The 25063-nt window shown below is 27.2% G+C and overlaps 2 protein-coding genes across 3 annotated transcripts in view; one reads left to right on the top strand and one right to left on the bottom strand.

The window, feature by feature from the left end:
- LOC656715 (metabotropic glutamate receptor 2) overlaps positions 1-25063 on the top strand; it is a 419913-nt gene that overhangs the window by 153101 nt on the left and 241749 nt on the right. For both annotated transcript variants that reach the window (XM_064354798.1, XM_064354797.1), the window contains one exon: positions 21964-22525. In XM_064354798.1, coding sequence (XP_064210868.1) covers positions 22024-22525 — 502 coding nt within the window. In that variant the 5' untranslated portion in view covers positions 21964-22023. The remainder of the gene's footprint in view (positions 1-21963; positions 22526-25063) is intronic.
- Positions 3457-5642, bottom strand: LOC107399182 (uncharacterized). Its single transcript, XM_015984938.2, has 6 exons — positions 5455-5642; positions 4828-5398; positions 4678-4777; positions 4543-4635; positions 4335-4490; positions 3457-4288 (listed from the first exon to the last, which is right to left on the bottom strand). The coding sequence occupies exons 2-6, from the start codon at positions 5334-5336 to the stop codon at positions 4244-4246; spliced, it is 903 nt and encodes a 300-aa protein (XP_015840424.2). The 5' UTR covers positions 5337-5398; positions 5455-5642; the 3' UTR covers positions 3457-4243.

Raw genomic sequence — 25063 nt, 5'->3', positions numbered from 1 at the left:
TTCCTAGAATTAGGGCAATATTACAACTATGTAATTAGATTTTTTTACGATGTACGGCGTTCAATATTTTATTACATTGAAATCAGTAACTTTTTAAGTTATTGTTTATAACTTTTTTTATTTGACGCCAAAATACAAGAAATTTGCTTTCTAAATATTTTTATTATAGTTTTGAATATTTGTCTCTTTGTATTACAAGGCAAATTCTTTGTTTTAAATTAAAAAATAAAGACTGTGCTCGGAATTAACAAGAATATCATTTAATAAACACATCGTAGGAAATGAAATACATAAAAATTATAGCCTAATAAAAACAATAGTATGTAAAAAAATCATGATAACTTCTAAAATGTATTTATGTACATCAATAAAACATTATCATTATCATTATCATAAACATTTGGCAAAATAAATTATAAACAGAAATTGTATCAGAATTAAACGGTTGTTGAAATCTTGACTTTAAATAAATATGAGTAGAGAACATAAAATCTATACAATTGTTTTTGGTATTGACAGTTTCAACATTTTGTCAATAAAAACAGACAAAAATTGTTGGAATTTTCGTCAACCTGTGTTTTGTATTTTTCTCTCTTAAAAATTAATAATAATTTTTTGAAGGATTAGGTTTTTTATTTATTATTAAAAATATTTTTAAAAAAAATATAGCAGAATTTAAAAATTATTGTGAACTCAGAAATATAATAATTTTTTTTTTAATTTTTTTTGCTTGAAGGTAAAATCTGCTGAACTAATATTAGTGAATTTGTGGACTTGAGAAACGAAATGAATATCACGTCAATTTCGAGTCATTTTGGCATTTATTCAAGTGCATTAAAAATTTCGCCATACAGATTTGAAAAATTTATTACGTGTTTATGATTCCGGTTCTCGAAAGATAGCTAGCCTGGGTCTTGCAATAATTTAGGAAGTGCTCGTACGAGTTAGTCTCGGATGATGTATTCACAAGTCGATTTTTCCACCCGCTCTTGGAAAGCGACTACATAAAACTTAGTACACATTTCATTTTGGATTTAACTTTTTTATATTTAACTCGTGAAAAAAACAAACAAATATTTTTTAAACGTAAAAAAACTGCATTGACAAATCACTATTGACTAAATTTTAATCAAACAATAAAAGTTTAAAAAAAAATTATATTCTTGTTTTGCAATTTGTTATTATAACTGTTTTCTCTTACGTAAAGATTTTTTCTTTATCATTTTTTTTTAAATTTAAGAACAACGATCGTAATGTTGTCGTGTTTTGAATGTGTCTGTATCAGAATCTTGTACACTAAAGTTGGCAAAATAAGCAAGAGAGAAAGAAGTTCTTTATTTCTGCGGCTCGAGGTTTATATATCGAGTCTTCCAATGTGTGGAATTTGTGATCCGGTGACGGTAGTTTCCGGTAAAATTCGTTTCGATATTGCTCCGGTTGACTAGTTTATTTCCATCACCGACGAAAACTTTTGAGGTCAAGAATAAATACAAGATGGAAAGTCCCATATTTACTTCTGCGGTCGCACCTGGGTCTACCTTGAAAGCTTCTAAGTTTAGGCTTTTTGGCAATTATTAGCTTTTTGAAATTTATTAAAAATGTACATATTTGTTTTAATTTGACTTTTTAATTCTCAACGGCTCTTTTTAAAAGCTTTTATTTAACTTGCTTTGTTGTCCGTCTGTCTGTTGCATATTTTTGGAGTCAAATTTTAATGAGTTCCCGTTGTCCCAATTAATTGAAATTTTGCATACTTACTTAATCGGCAAGACAATGCAAGCCTTTGTGGTTAAATACTTTTTAAAGAGGTTAAATGGGGTAAAAAAAGTAATAAAAAAAAATAAAAAAAAAATTTATATATTTTTTTCTTAGATACGTTGATATTTGTTGTGTTTCTTTTTATTAATTTGATGTGTTTTTCTTTTTGTTTGTAAGGTTTAAATGAAAGACCAGAGAACTGCTTTGCTGTTCATCTGAACTCTGGCTGTTTGTTCGTACAAATAAAGTGTTATTAATATAATTATTAAGTTTTTCTAAAGTACGTAAAATACGTATATTCAGGATAACAATAAATATACACAAATTTTGAAACTTTAGAAATTATGAATCTTTATTTATTTTCATGTCGAAAAAAATTTTTGTTTCTTAAAAATGTAAGACAAATGTCACAAAAATAATAATAAAAAAACAGAGCTGATGGAAACAAAGTTCATTTATAATTCTTGGTGAATTTTGAAATCGACTGCATTTAAAAAAAGTTGATTTAATTACATTTTAGTAGTTTTTAGTCATTAAATACAAAACAAAAAAACGGGTTCAATAAAAATAAAAAATGCTAAAATATTTAATAAAAAATTGAGGTTTGTGTGTGTAATCAAAATTCTCGGTGTATTAGTTTGATCATTAGATAATACGTCTAATATAAAAAATTAATCCTTCACTTTCGTATATTAGTTTGGTAAATTATGGTTTTTTATGTTAAGATAATTAATCTTAAAATTTTTATATACAGGGTGATCATTGATATGGGCGTGCTCGATTGCACTTACACTGTCAAAGATATCAAAATGAAACAAATGGCACTGCAAATGGGAAGTTAAAAAGTACGTTCTAAAATTATTTCGACCTATACAGGGTTTTATTTTATTTTTTCAGTGCAGCCTTTAACATAGTTTTTTTAAATGGCACCCTGTGTATATTTGTACATTTTTAAACGTGCACTTATAATTAGTGACTTTTGTGTTTCTACATTCATTTTTGGGGTGCGTTTTTTGAAAACAAAATCGACATCTATATGATTTTTTAAATTTTATTTTAATTTTTTTCTAATTCTTAGTTTTACTGAATACAATTTACAAACAAACAATGACAAACTTTAAAAATATATTTTTTTTAAAAACAAGTAAATTTATACAAACTTTAGATGCCAAGAAAAATCAAATAAATAAATAATCAAATTATCTTTTAATTTAGCGGCAAAATGTAAGTTCTCGAGTAAGCTAGTGTTGTAAAAAGCTGGTACAATACACAAAACAATCCGCAGAATTTACAAAATAAAACCGTTTTGCTTTAAAATTTCTAGTTCTTGAAATAAGTATTTTTTAATAAATAACCCGGCGCATCCACCATTTTTCAGTTTTAAATAATTTTATAAATATGTTCTCAAATGTGCTAGTTGTGTAAAAAGTTGGTATAATACGTAAATTAAGCTGCAAAATTTGTAAGAACAAATCGCTTTTCTCAGTGCTCTCTAGTTTTTGAGTTATGATTTTTTTGGTTGTAGAATTACCTATTTCTCTATAAAATGGTTATCCAAATTTTAAACAAAAAAAATAAAGTTTTTGATTTTGAAAATATCGTCAAAACGCAAAATGAGTCGCAAAATTTATTGGAACTAACTATTTTGCTCTACAATTTTTAGTTTTTGTGTTATGTGGTTTTTATTAAATAACCGACTATTTTCAAATTTTTATTAATTGCATAAATATTTTCAAGTAAGCGGTGTACAATACTCACGATAAGCTGCAAAATTTACAGAAACAAACCGTTTTGCTCTAGGTCTAAAAATTTCGGCGTAATCGCCGTTTAAAAATTGTAAAAAGTGAAATAGCAACTTTCTTTCAAGGTACCAAAAAATCAATTTTTTTTAACCTTGTTCCACCAAAGTTGCATAGTTTTTCTATACCTTTACGTTCCTCCTGAGGTGTTAAAAATGCAAAAGAGGGAATTGCATTATGTTTTTAATCTTCATTTTTTCACTTTACTTTAGGATTTTTGTCAAGATTTTCGGTACCTGGAAAATTTATCGAGCAATAACTCCGAAAGTAGTAGAAATAAGCCTATGAAGTTTAGTATTGTTGGAAAGTCCTTCTAATATCTGCCTTTATCAAAAAAAAAATTGTTTTCCGACCAACAGTTTTCGTGAAAATTGCATACGAAACACGCATCAATGACCCATTCTGTATATTTCTAAGTTGAAATTTAATTTTTCAATGCTTTTAATCCGAAACAGAATGAGATAAGACAGACAGAGCTAGTTTGGCGCCAATGAGAAGATCATATCAAAATATACGACTATTTGCCTTCTTATTATTGCTTATGCTTATGATCCAGAACATAAAATGTCTCGTCACACAGACAAGAAAAACCTTTTTGCTTTTTTATACCTAAATACACCACTGCTTCTCTTTTAATACTGTGATGCAATTTGGTGCAAAAACAAACAATTTTATTTGTTCTATTTTTACGACGTTAACATGCACAGAATAGAGTACGACGTTTTCAAAACCTGAAACATTAACACAATGTTATTTTTTTCTGTTGTTTATAATTACCGTCACAAAAAGTGGAAAGCACAAAATTCCAAACGGTCCAGCCTTGATTGTGAGTTCTTTCTGCGATCTTGCCAACATAAAAAGTAAAGTTTTTTGGGTTCGCAAATCAGCGTGATACCATTTAGCCGCCCAGAGTGCGTTAGGAATGATCTCACTCTACAATATCGAAAAATAATAACAGTAAAATTGTAGAAAATGAAAGCTTCACTGCATTAAGAAGACATTGCCCTGCCACACAACCCACAAACAAAGCTATAATCCAGCCGATAAAATGCAAAGTCCCTGCTACAATATTCACACCCTGGAAAGGAATTAAAACTATCGTTAAATTCAAATAAATTACCAAAACTATTTGTTTTTCCAAACAGGCGCAAATTGCGCCAGTTAGGGCAAAGTGGCCAAACATTGTATTAAAAAAATTCTTATCCAACCTTGCTGCCATACTACAAATTTTTAACTTATACACTTGTTTCAGTAACAAATTGAAACATACTCAAGTATTTCAATGTGATACAAAATACAAACTCTTAGTTTTTTTTGCACGATTGTTTGGTTCCTCTCGTTAAAACAACTCAAAATCATTTCTTTTAAATGCTCAATCCTTAACACAATATGATTGACGATTTCGTAAGCATTGAACGAAATGTGCATACAGAGCTTGATCAACGTATGGGCCAACAAAAATGTGATAACCAGAACTATGTAAAAAACAGGGAAATAATCAACTCGAAAAGGGAACATAAAAGTGGCAATTAATCCACAATGGTTATCACTTAAACCCTTCTCTTGGCTGTTCTTTTTACATTCCTCTCTTAGTAGCATCTTTGTTCCGTTGTAGACAAAAGTCCCCAGAAACGAATAAATTATTAAAACCTTGACTGCAAAATTTAATTGACTGTTGAGTTGTTCAAATCCTGGAGGTTTCCCAAATTTGTAAAATTGAGACAAATCACGTTCCAATAAAGCTATCTGGTGTTGGTTGTTTAAATAAGCAGAAACCATGTAATAAGTGCCATAAACTGCAATAAGAATTGCCACATCTTCGACGTCTATATCGTAACCCTCTGAAAAGTTTAAATAAAAAAAATATTTTTCTTAAAGTAGATGTTTCAAATAATACGTTTGATTTCCAAAACTGAGTAAACTGATATTGAGAAAACAAGTATTCCAGTGATTGAGAAAAAGGCTAAAATCGTAAGTTTGTATCTAATTCCAGGACTTAATTCGTCGTTTTCAACTGGCCATAACAAGCTGTATCTTAAAACTTTTCGTGTGATTCCACAAATTTTTATTTTATCTTTTGGCGACATTTTCCTAAAACAAAAATTGACTTATTTGAATTTAAAAAATGATCATTGTTACTTGTTGAGACAAACTTGTCGAATGATCGATTTTTAAATATTCGAAGATATTATACACATGAGTGCTTTCTGGTAATTTTGCATGTTATGTCAGGCAACTCAATCTATTATTATGTAATTATTGGAAAATTTTAAAACATTATTATTATTTTTTTGCTTATTTTATATTTGCGTAATAAGATAACTTCTACATATACTTCATTTTAAAGTGAAATTATTTTTGCCTTTGTGAAAAGGTGATTTTATAACAAGATTTAATAAACTTGCAAATGGCAAAAGCACAGAAGTTTTTTATAAATGTATTCCGGCACATCCACCATTTTTGTTAAATTTAAAAATTTAATTTATAAACGCGAGGATGGAAATCGAAACTTAAAAATAAAAAAAAATACAAGAAAATTTTATAGCAGAGATATTTTGAAACTCAAAATTATTTTTACACATAAGGGTTTTAATTTGTTTGCATTTTCTCATCCAATCTCTCAAAGATAGGAGTATTCTATCTAATACAAATTTAAAATTCATTTGTTTTCATCAGCTTTACTTTTTTATAATAAAGTTTTTGACATTTATTTTATCTTCTAAAAGTTTAAAAAGTCAGACAGAGAAAACATGGAAATAAGTAAGAATTTATTGTTTCTAATGATTAAAAATTTGTGTAATTTTATAATAATATAATAAATGTATAATAATAATAACACTTTATTTGTACGAACAAACAGGCGAAGTTCAGATGAAAAACAAAATTTCTGTTTTTTGCTCTTAAGCTCAAATCTTACAAACAAGATAAAAAATACATCAAACGAAAAGAAAACACAATAAAGTAGCATAACGAAGAAGTATAAAATAACCAGTAGTTTCTTATAACCGTCCTTGTCGTTTCCAAAATAATTTATTAAACATCGCAAGCTAGAAAAGATTTACATAATTATAATAAATATTTTTATAATATTTATATCCACCATTTTTGTTAAATATAATGTTCGAAAAATTTAATTTATAAACGAGAGCATGCAAATGAAAACTTAAAAATTATAAAAAAATACAAGAAAATTTTATTAGCAGAGATATTTTGAAAATTAAAATTATTTTTTCAATTTTTTGCATTTTCTCATCCTATGAGAGTTCAAGTAAAAGTACAAAAATTCAGTCAGAGTAAACATAGAAATAAGTAAGAATTTATTGTTTCTAAAGATTAAAAATTTGTGTAATTTTATAATAATATAATAAATGTAAAGTAGTAATAATAATAATTATAATAACACTTTATTTGTACGAACAAGCAAGCGAAGTTCAGATGAAGAACAAAACTGCTGTTCTCTGCTCTTAAACTCAAATCTTACAAATAAGAAGAAAATACGTCAAACGAAAAAAAGAGAAAACACAAAAAATTAACATAACGAAGAAGTACAAATTAACCAGTAGATTTTTATGAACGGCCTTGTCATTCTGACAAAAGTTTATTAAACATCGCAAACTTGAAATAATTTTGTTCTTTGAGGAAGTTTGTAAACTTATAGACAACGATTTAAATCTTTACTAGTCCGTTTCCACTATCCAAATATATATTTAATTATATTACTGATAATAATGAATAAAATAGATTGGTTTTACAAATTAAGTGTGTAAACAAACACACTTAATTAATTCTAAATCAAATTAGAATCAAAAATATTTTAAAATTTATCCCGGCGCCTCCACCATTTTTTTATGAAAAGTTTTTTCAATTAGGTTTTCATATGTACTTTAGAAAGAAGAAATGTTGTTTTAAAAAAAATAGGAGACGATTTTTCTTATACGCTTTTAATAAAAAAATTGCAAATAAAATTTTCGAATAAACTTTTGTGTTGAGCTTTTATTGGCACATGAATAAACAATAAACAAGTTATTTACTTTGTTACAAAATCACATTTTTAAGTCGATGCTATCTTACAAGTAATTGAGCTGTGTGAATAAAGTTAAGTAAATGCTTGTAAACTTAAAGCTTGTAAAATAGTCGTAATTAAAGAAAAAAAAAGAGATAAAGACTAAACAACAAATAAAACATAAAACAAGTAAAAACTTTTGCGATCTTGTCTCAATACTAACTAATGTCTTTCTCTGCCACCATATACATTTACTACAACATAATACTGTCGCACAAAGTGAAAATGACGCCTCAATAACTTTGTTTCATTTGTTACATTTTCACTTTGTTCGACTGTGCATAAAAAAAATTTTTAACTGAATTCTGTAAAACAGTAATCTGTTTTAGTCCATATTTAACGTATTTTGTGGTGCAGTACCTACAACCCAGGAATGCCTAAATTTTCGTAAAAAAATGTATTATTTATCAAATGTTGCAAAAGCTTTGACTATAGTTTTATCTCTTTCTCTCTCATAAAATACAAATTACGTCTATCTTTTACTATTACAAGTAAAAGCATTTACTTTACTTAGTTCGTACGACCCAAGGTACTTGAAAAACGATATTGTAAAAGGCCGTGAGAAAAAAAACCCAGAAGCAAACGAAAACTACTTTCTTCCAAAATTTGTCAAGTATAAGACCATAAATAAAAAATATTCTGATTTTTTTAAAAAATTGTTGTTAACAATTACTAATTATTTATACACGTGTCTTTATGCAAAATATTAAGCTTAAAACTTTCAGACGTTAAAATCTTTTGTGGGTAGTAAGAGGTTATTTTCACCGTTACAAATTTCAGTAGCCCGTAAAAAATCTGCCTTATCGAATAGCTTTAGCTTCATCTTTGTTCTGGTAAAAAGAGCTGAGATAATTGTAATTATAATATATTGTTAGTTGTTTTAAAATTATTAATTAAACAAAATTTCACTGTATTGTCATAAAAATTACGTGTACAACTTTTCTTGGCTGTTTTTTTACATTTGTCTCTTTGCAGCAACTTTATTCCATTGTAGACAACAGCTGCAAGAAAATTATAAATTATTATAAAGCTTTGTTGTAAAATTTAATTGACGCTGTTGAGTTTTTCAAATCCTGGAGGTTTCCCAAATTTGTAAAATTGAGACAAATCACGTTACAATAATGCTATCTGGTGTTAGTTGTTTAAATACACACACACCATGTAACAAATGCCATAAATTGCAATACAAATTTCCAGATCTTCGACATTTATATCGTAACCATGTGAAATTTTTTAAACAATATAATATTTATTTTTAAGAGCTTTTACAAAACTGAGTAAAGTGTTATTGAGAAAACAAGTATTCCAGTGATTGAGAAAAAGGCTACAATCATGAGTTTGTATCTAATTCCAGGTCTTAATTCCTCGTTTTCAACTGGCCATAAAACTTTTCGTGTGATTTCAAAAAAATTTGTTTTATTTTTTGTCGACATTTTTCTAAAACAAAAATTGACTTACTTGAAATTAAAAAATGATCGTTGTTACTAGTTGAGACAAACTTGTCGAATGATTGATTTTCAAATCTTCGAAGATGTTATACAGGTGAGTGCTTTCCGGGAATTTTACATGTTATGTCAGGCAACATCAATTTTCTGGCAACTCAATCCATTATTACGTAATCAAGTGTATACTTATCTTTTATTTTTATTGGAGAATTTTTAAATTATTGTTATTATTTTTCAGCTTACTGCAAGTTTGCATAATAAGATAACAACTACTCCATGTTTGTCATTTTAAATTGAGAAGATTTGTGTGATTTTATAAGGAGATTTAATAGATTATTCACTAAATTAAGAAAAAATCAAACACACATTATACAAAAATACAGGAATTTGTAAAATTTTTGTTAAAGTAGAATGTTCGAAAAAGTTAAAAATAAAAAAATGAAGTGGGTATGTCTTAAAAATTGGATAATAATTCTACTGAAAACGGCCAAAGTATTCGATTTTTTAGTTTTAGTTTTGATTGAAAAACATGCTTAAATAATCAGAGAATACAAAAGTAACAAATTTTTTACATTTACTAGTAGTTTTTTTTCTTCTACTTAAATAAAAATTTCGCAATAAAAATAATCTTGCAAAGCAAAAATGAGCTAAAAATTTAATTAAACGCAAATATAATCGTGAGTATTTAGGGAAAATTTTGTAAAAGTTTGTCACAAAATTAAGTCCAGCAAAAAAAAAGATTCAAGGTTTTTTGGTAAATTTTTGTCGAGTAAATAAATTTCTCGCTTGTAAACAAAATTCCGCAAACTGTATTTTAGATTCTTGTTTTGTGATATCTTTTTATTTAAATCTATGCAAAACATTACAAGAACTGTTGTTGTTTTGATTTCTAGATTTGCGTTTTTTAGGTTATTTGTTGGATTAATCTTAGTTTGCAACAAAAATTGTTCTAGAATAAGTTAAATATAAGGTGAATCAGCTTTATTATCTTTTTTTTAAAAGACAGTTTAGACTTTATTTTATATTTTGTTTGCAACTTTGTATACAAGCTAAATATTTTGCATAAAAACACGTGTATAAATAATTAGTAATTGTTGACAACAGTTTAAAAAAAAAATCAGAATATTTTCCTCCTATGGTCTTATACTTGACAAACTTTGGAAAAAAGTAGTTTTTGTTTGCTTGTTTCTTCTTCTCTCGGCCTTTTACAATATTGTTTTTCAAGTACCTTAGGTCGTATGAACTACGTAAAGTAAATGCTTTTACTTGTAATAGTAAAAGATAGACGTAATTTGTATTTTATGAGAGAGAAAGAGATAAAACTATAGTAAAAGCTTTTTTTATTAGATAGTTTAGACTTTATTTTACAATTTTTCTGCAACTTTGTAACAAAATTTTATAATGAAACAAACGATGATTTGTGCAAAAATTAATTAGCGCTTATTTGAAAATTATGCTTGATTCAATGATTTAAAATTTTTATTTTATTAATTATTTACGTATTTTTTACATAATTTATTTGTTTTTGAGCTACAGTGGAATTATACAAGGAAAATCATGTAAAAACCTAACCAAGAATTGTTTACAGTTTCTTAAAAAAGTTACATTTTCTTGCTAACAAAAATTTATTTGATATTTAGTTTTTCATTTTATGCAATTTATCGCATTTTGTACTTAAAAAAATGAGCAAATGTACACAAGTTTTACCTTTTTGTTCGAAAATTGATCACATTTTGTTAAAGTAATCTCAGAAATTGTAAAATTATCAATCATATTTATATTAACCGATTCAGGAAACTGCAAAAACTGGCTTTTAGAACTGAATTAATGTGAGTTTCTTAAAAATTTGACGATACGGCAAAACCTCCCTTAATGGACACCCTCAAATGACGGACACTTCTTCACAAGAAACATATTAAACTTTCTACCTCTTATTAGCGGACATCTCTCTACAACGGACAATTAACAGTTTCCTATTGGTGTCCGTTGTCTTTTTTGACCATAATTAAGAACATTAAGTAACCGGTCATAGCATTTAATTAAAATTCATTTTTATTTCGACATTTTTTTTGACAATGTCAAGTTTAATCTTGATTTGACTATTAATTCGTTTTCTGTTTGTGCAAAATTTTGAAGTTTTTAAATTTGGCTGGTGTTAAATCGTGATACAATGGGCGAAACGTGTAAACCGATGTTGCGCCAACAAAGTTAAACCACTATCAAAACAGACAGCTTGTTACTGCATGTTTACATAACCCTCTCCAAAGCACCACATCTTTTGTACTTATACATTTAATTCTGTGGGTCGTGTTTGAAACAGTTATAATGTGGAATATCTAATTGGGGAAAAAGAGCAAAAAGGAACGATGTTATTTGTGTTGTAAATAAATTAAAGCGATCAACTCTAATAGGTAATAGGAATAATAGGTTTAGATTTTTTGCGATTCTATTTATCATCTCCAGCAGAGCAGTCAGTGGTAAACATCCGATGCAGCTTGAATAACTTCGTAATAACTAGAAACGTCTAATTTTACAGTTTGTTGTTTGCAAAACACGATAATTTATACGAAATCGTTCTCAGGTAATGTAGCAGAAAATGATCATTTTTAAACCTTATGCAATTTCAGATAATACAACATGTCGCCTAAAAATAACCTGCCAACGACAGATGAAGAGTGTTTTTTCAACGCGTTTAATTAATTTCAACTTGGCAGCTAAAAATTAAGCAAGTTTTACTTTGATTTTGTATTTGTCGCCTGTGCTGTCAGCATGGTTAAGCTTGTTTTAGTCAACAACGATTAAAATATCCTCGCTAATATTACTCAATTACAAAGGCGTGAAACAGACGTGTTTATACAAAAACTTGAAGCGAGATTTTGAAACAAATAGCCGATTTTTTTCTAATAATTTAGTCGACAGACTGATCATGGTCAGCATTGTACCTAAAGTATATAAATTCAATGAAGTAGAAGAGAACTTATCTTGAATGACGAGTTATTCGCTTGCTATTATTCCCAAAATGGCCATGTTATAATAGCATAGCTATTTGTAATCAGTGTTCTATACGAGTATTGATCACGAAAGCACATTGAATCGGTAGCAAAAATGGAAAAAGTGATAGGTTTTAAAAATGGTGGATGCGCCGGGAAAAATCACCAAAGATTAACATTTGCTCAGTTGAATAAAAATCACAAAACATTAGAATTTTTTAACTTCTAATAAAGCTAGAGCTTTGAAATCTTGTATATTCTCTAAATCGACTATTCTGAGATCAACTAAATTATGTTAAGTGGCTGAATTTCTGAAACTACGTGGTTCCCAACTTTAAAATTTTAAATTCAAACCATCTGTTTTTATTGCACTTTTGAATTTGCCACCTTGAAACAGAGTTACCCTAGTCGTTAGTACTTATCTGTTATACTTTTCGACATATATCAATTTTTTGTAAATTTTTAATTGCAAGGGTGTATTTAAAATATTACAGCTCGTAAACCCTTTACAACAAGTAAACATTTTTTTGCATTTGTTAAGGTTCAGGTCTTTAAGATTGTCAACTTTGCAATTTTACAAAGCTAATATAATTTTTTTTAAATAAATAGTTATATAACAGTTTTTTTTAATAGAATGACCATGTTTTTTCAATGGCAATTAAAAGAATATTAATGTTTGTGCAGACTTTTATTAACATTTACTATGTCGTCTATGTCTTACAGTTTTTAAAATAATTGCAAAAACAAAATTTTAGCTCATTATTTTCATTTTTAATCAAGTAAACTTTTGAAAAATACGATAAAATTGTGCTATTAATTAAAAGAAATGTTCGATTTCTTCTTCATTTTTATTCAAAAAGTTTAAAATTTGATGGCAGACTGACAGAGTTACTTTAGATAATTCATTAGGTTATAATAAACTATAATTAAATTTTATTGTTTTATTGCTGCTTCGATAATGAACAAGCTAAAAACTGAATATATATTAAAGTTTAACAATTGTTTACCATTTTGCAAGGTCTACTTGATTAACTATAAAAATTACGAAGTAAATTCTTTTTTGTGATTTTTTTCAAAAACTGTAAGAGGTAGGTAGGACGTAATTGTAATAATTACCATAAATATCGATATACTTTCGACTGCCGTTAAAAAATAGGGTCGTTCTATTTGAAAAAAGAGTAATAGCAGTTTTTTTAAAACCATTTTAAAAAAATCATACTAGCCATGAATTTTGCCCGTTGACAATTTCGAAAATTCTAAAAAACTCTCTGAACCTTTGGTTATCGAAAAAAATTACTCACTTATCAAGAGCTGTGATATCTTAGATAAAACCATGCAAATAAATGAACTCATATATGCAACAAAAGTATGTGGTTACTATTTACAATTTCAAACTTGGCGATAATTTTTTGTAGATTGGAAAGCTTAGCCATTTTGAATATAATTTAGTTGCACTCAAAATGGTCGATTAGAAGTTAAAAAGTTTCAAATACAAGCCCTAAAAGAATCACCCTGTATACAACGTGATTTTGGAACGATTTCTATTTTTTTAGCTGCAAGGTAGATGTTTTTGAGTAGGTGAGTGAAATGCCTTGTACCAAAGCAACTAAACTTAAATTTATTTTCAAAGAATTTTTAAATTGTTTATTCAATTAACCAGTATCAGAGCAAAAACAAAGTTTCTTTAGAAATCGAATTGTTTGAAAATTTGATTGTTTCAAATTACACTCATTATTTTCAAATTAAACTTGTAAACCTATTGTAACAAATATTGTTGGGAGCAGCAAAATATTTTTTTGTACTTTGGTTTTACAAAATGTTCATTGTGCATTTGAAAGGTAGATGTTTTTGAGTAGGTGAGTGAAATGCCTTGTACCAAAGCAACTAAACTTAAATTTATTTTCAAAGAATTTTTAAATTGTTTATTCAATTAACCAGTATCAGAGCAAAAACAAAGTTTCTTTAGAAATCGAATTGTTTGAAAATTTGATTGTTTCAAATTACACTCATTATTTTCAAATTAAACTTGTAAATCTATTGTAACAAATATTGTTGGGAGCAGCAAAATATTTTTTTGTACTTTGGTTTTACAAAATGTTCATTGTGCATTTGAAAGGTAGATGTTTTTGAGTAGGTGAGTGAAATGCCTTGTACCAAAGCAACTAAACTTAAATTTATTTTCAAAGAATTTTTAAATTGTTTATTCAATTAACCAGTATCAGAGCAAAAACAAAGTTTCTTTAGAAATCGAATTGTTTGAAAATTTGATTGTTTCAAATTACACTCATTATTTTCAAATTAAACTTGTAAATCTATTGTAACAAATATTGTTGGGAGCAGCAAAATATTTTTTTGTACTTTGGTTTTACAAAATGTTCATTGTGCATTTGAAAGTAGTTTCAGATAGGGAACTTTTGAGCAACTTATGAGTTGTATTGGCAGCGTTGTGCTGGGTGTCATGAGTCATCACTGTAATTTTTACATTTCCTTAGAATTAAAATTAATTAATTAAAGAATTACTAAATTAACAAATTTTTATTTTATCCACGAATATGACTTGGATGATTCGATGCGCCCTTCAAACTGTTTCCTAACACAGAGTAAATAAATAAATAAATAAATTATTTATTTCTGATAAGTATCTTTGAAGCAGATGTGTTTTACAAATTTGGTGGCACAGCGTTTGTACTGTAAATATACCTATTATTGGTTACCAATCAAATCTTTTTAACATCTTAAAATTTATCCCGGCGCCTCCACCATTTCTAAAAATACATTGAGGAAAAAATGAATAAAAAATCACATAACTATAGAAATTAACAGAATTGCAAACAACCACTTAATTTTTTCGTACACTTTTTATAGACTACACGAAAAATAACATAAGATCGAAAATATTCTGTTAGAGCAAGCTGTGCTTGAGAAACTTTAGTCACATTCTAGCTGTTTATTTACGGCCGCACTTATGAAGTTATGTTGTCTTATGCTGAATTTACATGACTTATGGTTGGCTAAAGTTACACTTTACTTTTAAGGCTTGCTCCAATTGAGTACAATTTCGATCTTATGTTAGTAACATTGCACCACATTTTAAAAAAAGAAAATGGGTATTAAATATTTGGCTCAGTACATGCATCATTTTTTGTTTTAAAATTTTTAAAAAATTTAGTCGGTTTAGTATAAATGAAAGCCCAAATAATCTTTTACAACTAAAAATGCAGAAATTTTTAACAGGATTTTATGTCACTAATTTTTAAATTTTCAAATCTAAATTTATACTTAATTTTTTTGTCATTTTCTGGTTTAAAAAGCATTTTATAACCGCCATCAAAAATAATACCATTATTAATTATTTTTCAACTTAGTACATACATAATTTCTATTGAATACAAGTTGAATACAAGACTTTGTCAATTTCAATTTTTTAATTGAAATTTTTCATTTGAATTAAATAAATAAGAGTAAGGATGGAAATAAACGAAAATTGATTTGTTCTAGAATTTGTCAGGTAGCAGATTTTAACTTAAAAAAAATCTGTTTCTGAGTCAAAAATATTTGCTTTTTTATTATTATTAACAACTAATTTATGTAAATTTATTTTTATTTTTAATATACTGCTAGTATGTTTATTGATATTTGTTGTTCTACTGTAGAAAATGATAACAATTGATTGCAATTTTCTTTACCAATAATTATAAGTAGAAAATGATGATTTTTTACATTTTACATTACAGTATTAAATTATTGATAATGATAATGTTGCTTGAAATAAATTTGTTTTTCAGTTTTCCGGTCGTAAACGAACTCAATAGCAATAAACAACATTTTAAATAAAAAAAGAAAATAAAAGAAGTAAATAAAAATGTATTTTTTTGTACTCGAAATGTGTTAACATTGTTTCATTCACTAAATATTTTAAAGACAGTAGGTTTTTATTAAATACAAATTTAAAGCCTTTTTGTTTTTGTCAGCTGTTGTTGTGTGATATTTATCATCTAATTGATAAGAAATTAACAAAAATAAGAGTACAGCATAATGTTTACTAATTTTGTTAAGAAACAATAATTTTGTCAATAAAACATGGAAATAATTTTTTTAAGTCAAATAATTGTGACTCTTTGACCGTTGTTAACAATAAATTTGTGAATATACTCGTAGATTTTTCGAAATTTTATATTCTACTGTAGAAAAGGTAAAAAGTTATTTTGTTTCTATGAAACATTGTCTACCTGTAGATAAAACGGTTTATAATGTTTGAAATAATTTAGTGTTTCAAATTGGGTGAAAGATTGTTCGTTCTGTGAATAATTCAAAAATGGCTTGTAATTTATCCCGGCGCCTCCAACATTATTATTCTAGAAAGTTTTTCAATTACATTTCGAAATACTTTATAAAAAACAAGTTATATTGCAAGTTTTAAAACCTTTATGAGAACTAAGAGAGTTTTTTCTTAAACGATTTTCTATGTTGAGCTTTTTGTAGAGAAAAAATTGTCTGCAAGTAGGTAGACGTTATTGATTTTTAATACAAAATCCAAATTCATGCTTTTTATATCAATCATCCTTTTTAGCGACACTTTTTAACAAAAGAACAATACTAAATATGTTAATAGCAAATGTGTTAATGGCAAATAAAAATGTAAAATTTAAAAATAAAAAAATATTACCTCAGAAAAACACCTGTTAAAATTTTTCGTTGAGTTATAGCAATTTAAAAAAAAATATCAGAATTTTGTGACACAGGATAATAGATTTAAATAGAAATTGAATTACAACTAGTCCAAAATGTAATTTTCTCCACACTACAATACATAAATAAAAATTAAGCTTTGTCTGTTTTCCTTCAAGATCAGCACATTTTTAAACAAAAATTTTCCAAGCGAGTTCGTGCCAAGTGTTTCTCTTTGATTAAATGTACGTTCTTACTTTGCAACATTTGCATCAGTGAACCGTAAACATTACCACACACACGTACGTATTTATTATTTAAAATAACTCCATCAAATTAATACAAGAATCTATTTTCGCTTGATAAAATTACGTCGTGTAAAAAGTGCTGAATATCTCAATAAGTGAAATATTTCAGATGCCAATATATAGGAGTGCTTTTCCCCGACGCATTTTTTACAGCCAGTCGATCGTTTTCACAAACGTTTGCATCGCTATATTAAAATATTGAAGTGTCCGAATAGACGTTCAACTAGAAATTGAAAAATAAAAGCTGAAACTGCAAAACTAATTTCACCTAGTTTAACTTAATATAGCCTGAGTCCCTTGTTCGACCCTTGTCTGAAATTTTTTGAATATTGCTGTGATGATAGCCGTATCAACTCTTGTGCGGAACTTGCAATAATTTTGACCCTCTTTCGATTTCTGACAAATTTTATTGTCCCTAAGAAGATGGGCACAGATACGAAAGGAAATGTTAGTAGACTGCGAAAATCACAAAGAATGTTCCTTCTTCTGGGAGGAATAAATAACGGATCGATGCAGATTCACATGAATTAAAGATTAAGATATTATTTACGTCTATTGATTAGCCAAATACTATAGAAGCAACTTAATATAATATTCATAAGCTTGACTTGCATTGTTATGTTTACATTATTTGAATTATTCAAAGAATGGGAAATTTGGAGCCATAAACAAGTGGGATAATGCGTTTTATGACGTCATTTTATCTTATTTTTAAAAATATTTTGATGAATAGACAATCAATAAAATGATTGCCTCTTATTAACGGAATTTATTAAAAATCTATTGAAATTTTTTCATATTTTTTTTTTTTTTGATTATCGATAGTGAAAGGAGAGAACGGTTGTACTGAAAAAAGTAGATTAATTTTTTGGAGAAAAAAGGAAAAGAATTACTGGACGTAGTTCGTAACCGCAACTCTCAATTGCTTTTTGGTTACTCCATTAACTCGCTACCAGCTGAACACGGGTGTTTGGCTTGATATGCTTCTGTCTGCCTCATGAATTCAAGATAAACTCGTTCGAGACTTTAACATACATACATACATCTATCAGTGGCGGTTCGTCGATTGAAAATAGGATAAAAAAAACAGAAAAATAAGAAAACAACATAAATACATCGAGTTTTGTGGTTTCATTGCCAAATGGAATTTTTATCTACCGCAAAATTAAAGAAAGACTTTCTTAAACTAAGCGAAAAATTTAATATCACTTTCTTTGAGATTTAAAATTAGCTTATACAGGTTGTTCAAACTCCACATTAGAAGTATTAAAGGTTCTAATAAATTTATTTATCTGAATGTTGCCACTCGGTCATGATCTGTTAAGTTCTGCTTAGTGAAAATATTTTTAAGAAGGCGGTACTTACTATACAGTAAGTCGCTTTCAACTTTCTTGTTTTAAATAAAAAGCTATGATTTTTACTGCGTTTTTGGTTAAGTTGTTTTTTTTTAAGAGAGTTTTTATCAGCTTTCTTATCTTTGTTTAACCGTTTTTGAAATATTTAGGATTTTTTGAAAATTTTTGGATTTACATGTCTCTTAAAAAAATTGTAACTCGCTTACTTTTAAAGATTTCGAAATCATCTTTACATTAAAATAACTCTAGTAATCAAAAACGCATTAAAAAATATAGCTTTCAATTTAAATTATTAAAGTTGATAGCGACTTCCGGTATAACCGGAAGTACCACCATCTTGAAAATATTTTCATTGAGTAGGACCTTAAAGATTATAGTAGTATACAAATTTTTAGATAAATATCATGATTAGAACTACTAGTAATTCTAATGTGGGGTTTAGATAGAACACCCTGTATATTTCGAAATTTAAGCTTATTTTAAAGTTAAATATTTACTCAATTTTTTCAATATTGCTTAAACAGACCTAAACATAATTTATGAAAGTCGAAAATTAAGTTACTTTTTATCTTTTTAGAGATTTTTTACGTGTTTGAAAGTAAGTTTATTTATTTCGTATAAATTATTAGTGGATCTATCTTGTTTCTGGCCGAGAAATTTATTTACTCTACAAGAATTTATCAAAAATGACTAAGTGAAATTGAAACAATTATTGCTTTTTTACAGTTATTTTTTTTAAACATGCTAATAGATAACTACAAAATAAATTACATAAAATTAAAAACTAAAACTAAAACTTACTGATTTGTCGAAATTTTCTTTTAATATGGTGAAAATTTTAGTATTTTGCTTAAAGTAAGTATTTTGCAGAAACGACTTCAATAGCTTAAGCATAATTTTTTAATAAATTTATGATTTTTGGGAAAAGTTGTAACAATGGTCAAGAATTAGTTAGTTTTGCAATTTTTAAAGTGTTTTTGAATGTTTTTAACGTCACTTATTTCTAATTTTTCTCGTACAGAGCAAAAAAATTGACCATTTTTAAAAAATTATCGTGCTTTTAAGCCAGATACTTACTTATTTTGCGTATTTAGATAAACAAATTTGATCTAAATTGGTCTCCTTGACCTCTTAAAACACATTAAACTTTTAAAACCAAATTTCGATACAATTGTCGAAAGAAGTATTAAAGCAGATCTGAAAGATCATTGACAAACCATTGAATTTTCCTGATTTCTGAGTGAGAAAAAATGAAACTTTTTATCAAAATTTACTAAAGTTAAACGAAATTGACGTTTTCAACATGTTAGAGTGTCTTTACTTAAACACTCTTATTGATATTGAAAATTATTTGATTTCAAGTTAAAACTCGCTAATTTGCGAAAATTTCCTTCTAAGGTGGCGAAAAAAAATTGTATTTTAAAAAACCTAAAATCAAGTATTTATTTATGTTTTATAAGCACATAGGCATATTTTTTAAAATGTGGGGATGTTGACAAATGTTTTACTTTTTTATTTTCTCAATTACGACAAAAATATTCACAAGAAGTGGAATCGATTGGCGTTAAGAAAACGGCCAATAGATTTGTAGTTATAAAGTTTTGTTTATTTGACCTATTTTTGCTTTTATTTGTAATTTTTTTAATAATTATTAATTGGAAAACAATTAGTTTTTTCGAAATAGAGCTTTCCCACGAGAAATATCGACAAAGATCTTGACACAAAGTGAAAAAAATAAAATTCAAAAAATAGAAGCAATAGACTTTTTGCACTTTTAACAACTCGAGAGGATTGTTTAGATGTAGAAAAGTACATAAAACTGTGATAGAACGAGTTAAAAAAAATATTTTTTGGTAAATGCAAATTCACTTTTTGGAATTTTTAGGCGAGTACGGCGAAACTATTAGACCTGGGGTAAAGTGGCTTGTTTCCGTGAATTTTGCAGCTTATTGCAAGTATAATACACCAGCATTTTTACAACACTAATTTACTAGAAAAGATTTATCAAATTATTTAAAATTGAAAAATGGTGGACGCGCTGGGTTATTTAATAAAAAACTTCATAAGTCAAACATTTAAAACTCGTATAGAAAAACGGTTTGTTTCAGTAAATTTTGCGGCTCATTTTGCATTTGCAACCATAAATTTTTAATTTTTAATTTTCTTGGTTAAAATTTGGATACCACTTTGTAGAGAAGCACCTAATTCTACAACCAAAAAAATCATAATTTGAAAAGTAAAGGCCGGTTTATAGAAAGCTTTTTAAAATTTAATTCGTTGTTAAAAGGTAATAACGCCAATGGACCAATCACATTTGTTAAATTATTAATTGCGAATTAAATTAATGATGTTTTCATAAGCCGGTCTTAAAAGTCATAGAAAAAAAAAGGTTTGTTTTTGTAGTTTCTGTAAATTTGGCAGTTTAATGTACGTATTATACCAGCTTTTTACAAAACTAGCTCATTTGAGAACATATTTGTAACATTATTTAAAATTGAAAAATGGTGGATGCGCCGGGTTATTTATTAAAAGCCTACTTATCTCAAAAACCAAACGTTTTAGAAAAAAAAGATGTATTTCTGTAAAATCTGCGGCTTGTTTTGCGTATTGTACCAGCTTTTTACAACACTAGCTTACACGAGAACATACACTTCGCCGCAAAATAAAGGGATAATCAATATTTTATCCTGTCATAAAAGATTTGTAGAAAATACAAAATTTTTAGAAAAAATAATCTTCTTTTTATCATTTCTTATTAGTTTTTTTATTTTTTATTTTCAATTAGAAACTTACTGATTTGGTAAAATTTTCGCTTAATATGGTGAAAAATTTGGTATATTTTGTTTATTACATTTAATTCTGTTAATGTTTTATATGTTAATTTAAGGTTTTTTGCCAAATTGGTGCACAATTAAATTAAAAATAACTTATTTTACACATTACTTCTCTAAAGTAGGACAAAATTATAAACGATGTATTTCAAACTTTTTTGATAAAATATTATTTATTTTGATGGAAACAGATCCAAATAAGATTAAAGTTTGCAATTTATTTACATGTTAAGAATAAGTAGGCTCGTTTTTTCAAATCGTAAGTCATCTTATTTTAAGCTGAAAGCTTTCTTATTTCGTAAGTACTTTACTGTTTTTTAAATAGTTATTCTATTTTTTTTTCTTTTTTTACTTTTTGTTGTTTAAGAAGTTTGAGAGCTCAGTGCTCAATGAGTTGGGTTATACAGGGTGTTTCATTTATACAGTGCAGCCTTTAACATAGTTTTTTAAATAACACCTTTGTATATATGTACATATTTAATTGAGCACTCTTTCAGACTTTATAAATCAGTTTAGTTTTTGCAATTTACTAACCATTTAGAAATTATTTAAATTTTTGTACAATTTAGTGCGCCTGCAGTGCCACTTGGTTTATTTCGATGTCTTTAAGAGAGTAGGTTCAAAACATAATTTCTTTTAGTTTTTTTTAATTCCAGCAAGGTCATGTCTCATTTTTTGAAAAATAGTTTATTCAAAAACACATTTAGAGTCTGCCTGTCACTAGAATTGGTTTCCTTTGATTCCAGATCATGAGTTTAAGGAGACTCCTGGAGGAAATTGCGCTTCGAACTTAACCAACTCTTAAGATGTTATCACTCCTTTTAGTGACCTTGGCGATCGCTTCCTTGGCGACGAATCTCGATATGAAAGCAAACTTTGTTAATTACACAATACCGGAAACAGAAAAGATAATAGGCTTGAGTGGTGTCACATCTATTCAAGGCGAAACCAACCTTGGAAGCAAATCAATCGAAAGAGATAAAGGAGACTCAGAATGTGGAGGTCAGCAGCTTTGCGATAGTAATCTATTAAATATATCAAGCGTTGCCAACACGTCCGAAAAATTATTTATCGAAACGCAAATTCCACCAAACTATCACAGAAAGTTCAATTTTTCTGAAAAGACCGGAGATAATTTGGTTACGTCATCTGGTAATTTGGTAAAAGAGAACAGTAAAAAAATTAACTTGGATGAAGGAAAAGTGGGCGAGAGATCAACCGAAGAACCTCCTCAAACAAATCAACATAAATCCTTTTATTCGGACGATTTTTCGGAACGAAAAGCTCCAGCTGAAAGGAATACGATCGGTAAGTTACACCTACTGGACTATTTCATTTGTCTACAATCACACTAAATTATTGCTAAAACCGTAGCTAATAGTAGATTAAAATTGACTAATCGTGGTGTAAAATAATCACAATTAAATTACCTACACATAGTTTATTGATTACGGGATTTTCGATGAAATTATCGCATTTGCCTAAGGCTTCATTTAAACGAGTACATTAATTAATTAGCCACATCTAATTTACAATTTTAAATGAATTACACTAAAGTCAACATTAAAAACCTTTTTGTTCAAAATGGGATAATGAAACTGGAACTTTTATTCAAACATTTTAGCACACTTTTTCTGGCTGAAAACTATAACCACATTAGGTCAAAACCTGATTCTTGGAAGATTAAAAACCAACTTTAATTAAGTGTTAAAAAATGTAAAATAAAAGCGAAAAATTACACAGTACTTGTATTAAACATTTTTCATTCAATTTATGTTTTGATTTAAAAAAAATGATTATATTCCAAATTTGTTTGTACAGTTTGTCTTAGTTGGTCACTAATTTTTCCACAGTTCTTGGAGTGCTTTTTACAAAAATTTATTTTGTTTTAATTTTGTTATGCTATTTACTAAAGTTTCAAACATTTCCAAAGTCATTTCTCAAAGTGGTTTAATCAAAACAATACTGTGCTTTTGCAATTACTCATAAAACTCCTAAAGAATAAAAAACAGTGCAATTTTAAAAATAGTATCATATGCAACTTGTATTTCCAACTCAAAAGTAGAAAAATTCAAAATTCAAGTGAGTAACTTTAAACATTGGTAAATTCAAAAAAATATTGAGATTAAAATTGTGAAGAAGTAAAAGAACAACTGAAAAAAAACTGTAGAACTTAATAAGAAAAACACTAAAAATTGAAAAACTTACATCTTAAATAAAACCTACATACACTAAGAGACTCAAAAGCTGAAAAACTTTGAAATCAAAAGTTGAAATACAGAAAAAAATTTAACGAACCGTGGAACTCTGTAGAACTACTTGAGCAAAAGAGTAAAAAATAAAAAAATAAAAATAATATATTTGAAAACGAATAAACTAAAAGCTTGAGAATAAGAAACTTAGGTACTGTATAACTGAAACAATGAGAAACTGTGAGACTGCAAATCTGAGAAACAAAAAAACAAGATGTAAAATTAAAAAAACATTAAATTGAAAAAATTTATTTATTGTTTTTCTAAAGTACATGCTAATAAAATACTAAAAAAATATCTTATTTAAAATTTGGAAGGTGAAACTCAACTTTAAGATTTTTAAATCATATTTAGAATACAACAAATCAATTTCGGCATTTGGAAAAAATAAAAATAATGTTAAATATTTACGTTGCTAACAAAACCGATTTATTTGAGATTTTAAAAAAATTTCTTAAAAATTACGTGTTAAGTATGTTCCCTAAAATCCGATCCTTAATAAGAAGTCTTTTTATTTCAGTTTTTCGGATTTTCATAAAGAAATTTTATTAAGACGGACAAATAATTGCATAATTAGATCGAAAATAAAATAATTTTGAAAGTTTTTTAAAATCAATGTTTTAGTGAAATTTTGTTAAAAGTTTTATCACGTTTTTAAGCTAAACACACAGTTTTATATAAAGATTTTACCTCGGATAACATAATTATTTCGCAAAATTTTCTTAGAAATAAGGCGAAAAATTTTAAGTTGACTTGTAAATTGTTTTTGTTTTTGCCAAAATGTGGTCATAAATCGTTAAGAATTTTTTCCTTTTCTTCGATAGTTTTGGATGCGTTTTTCAGCCAAAAATCATTAATTTTGATAATTTTGATCGAAAACGTATAACAAAACTGGTCAACCAAAATTGCAATTTTTTTTCGATCACAAAAGACGAATTTTTCTTCTTAATATAAAAATATTTTTTCAGAATTTTGTCTAAAATTAGCAGAGAAATAGGCAAATTTGATCAAAAATGATATAATTTTATTTTTTTTGAGGCGTTCAGAGCACGTATTTTAAGTAATATCTTTTTTTGCAAGCTTTTCTTAAAGTTGGTGCAAAATGACACTATTTTTTTTTCCAAATGTTTTATCACGTCACTCATCCAAAATCGCTCCTATTTTGTGGAATATTGGAAAAATTAGCCAGAAGATAACAATACAAAATTAAAGGTTCTAAAATTCAGTTTGACTTCAGGGTTTATTTGAGATTAAAATTATTTAAAATATTTTGTTAAACAGTGTAAAAAAATTCTAAAAGGTTTTATATACTTGTTTTTATTTGTTAACCAGAAGTTTAATCTAAGGTATGCCAAAAATAATGTACCGAACTTTAGCCTTTTTTAAATATTTAAGAACGTTTTTGTGTTAAAAAAACAGTTTCTGGATCTTGTAAAGATTTTTAGCATTTTTATCATTTTTTAGAGCTAGCAACACAATTATTTCCTTAAATTTGTTCAAAAGTAATTAAAAAGTTCTATTATGGGTTTCACAAAAGGGCAATGTTTTTTTTTCGAGACTTGAATTCATGATTTTGCGAGCAACGTAAATGTTT

The sequence above is a fragment of the Tribolium castaneum genome, chromosome 2 (assembly GCF_031307605.1).
Source record: "Tribolium castaneum strain GA2 chromosome 2, icTriCast1.1, whole genome shotgun sequence".
Taxonomy (NCBI): Eukaryota; Metazoa; Arthropoda; class Insecta; order Coleoptera; family Tenebrionidae; genus Tribolium; species Tribolium castaneum.
The sequence above is the reverse complement of the archived record's forward strand: the minus strand, read 5'-3'. Positions and strand labels throughout refer to the sequence as shown.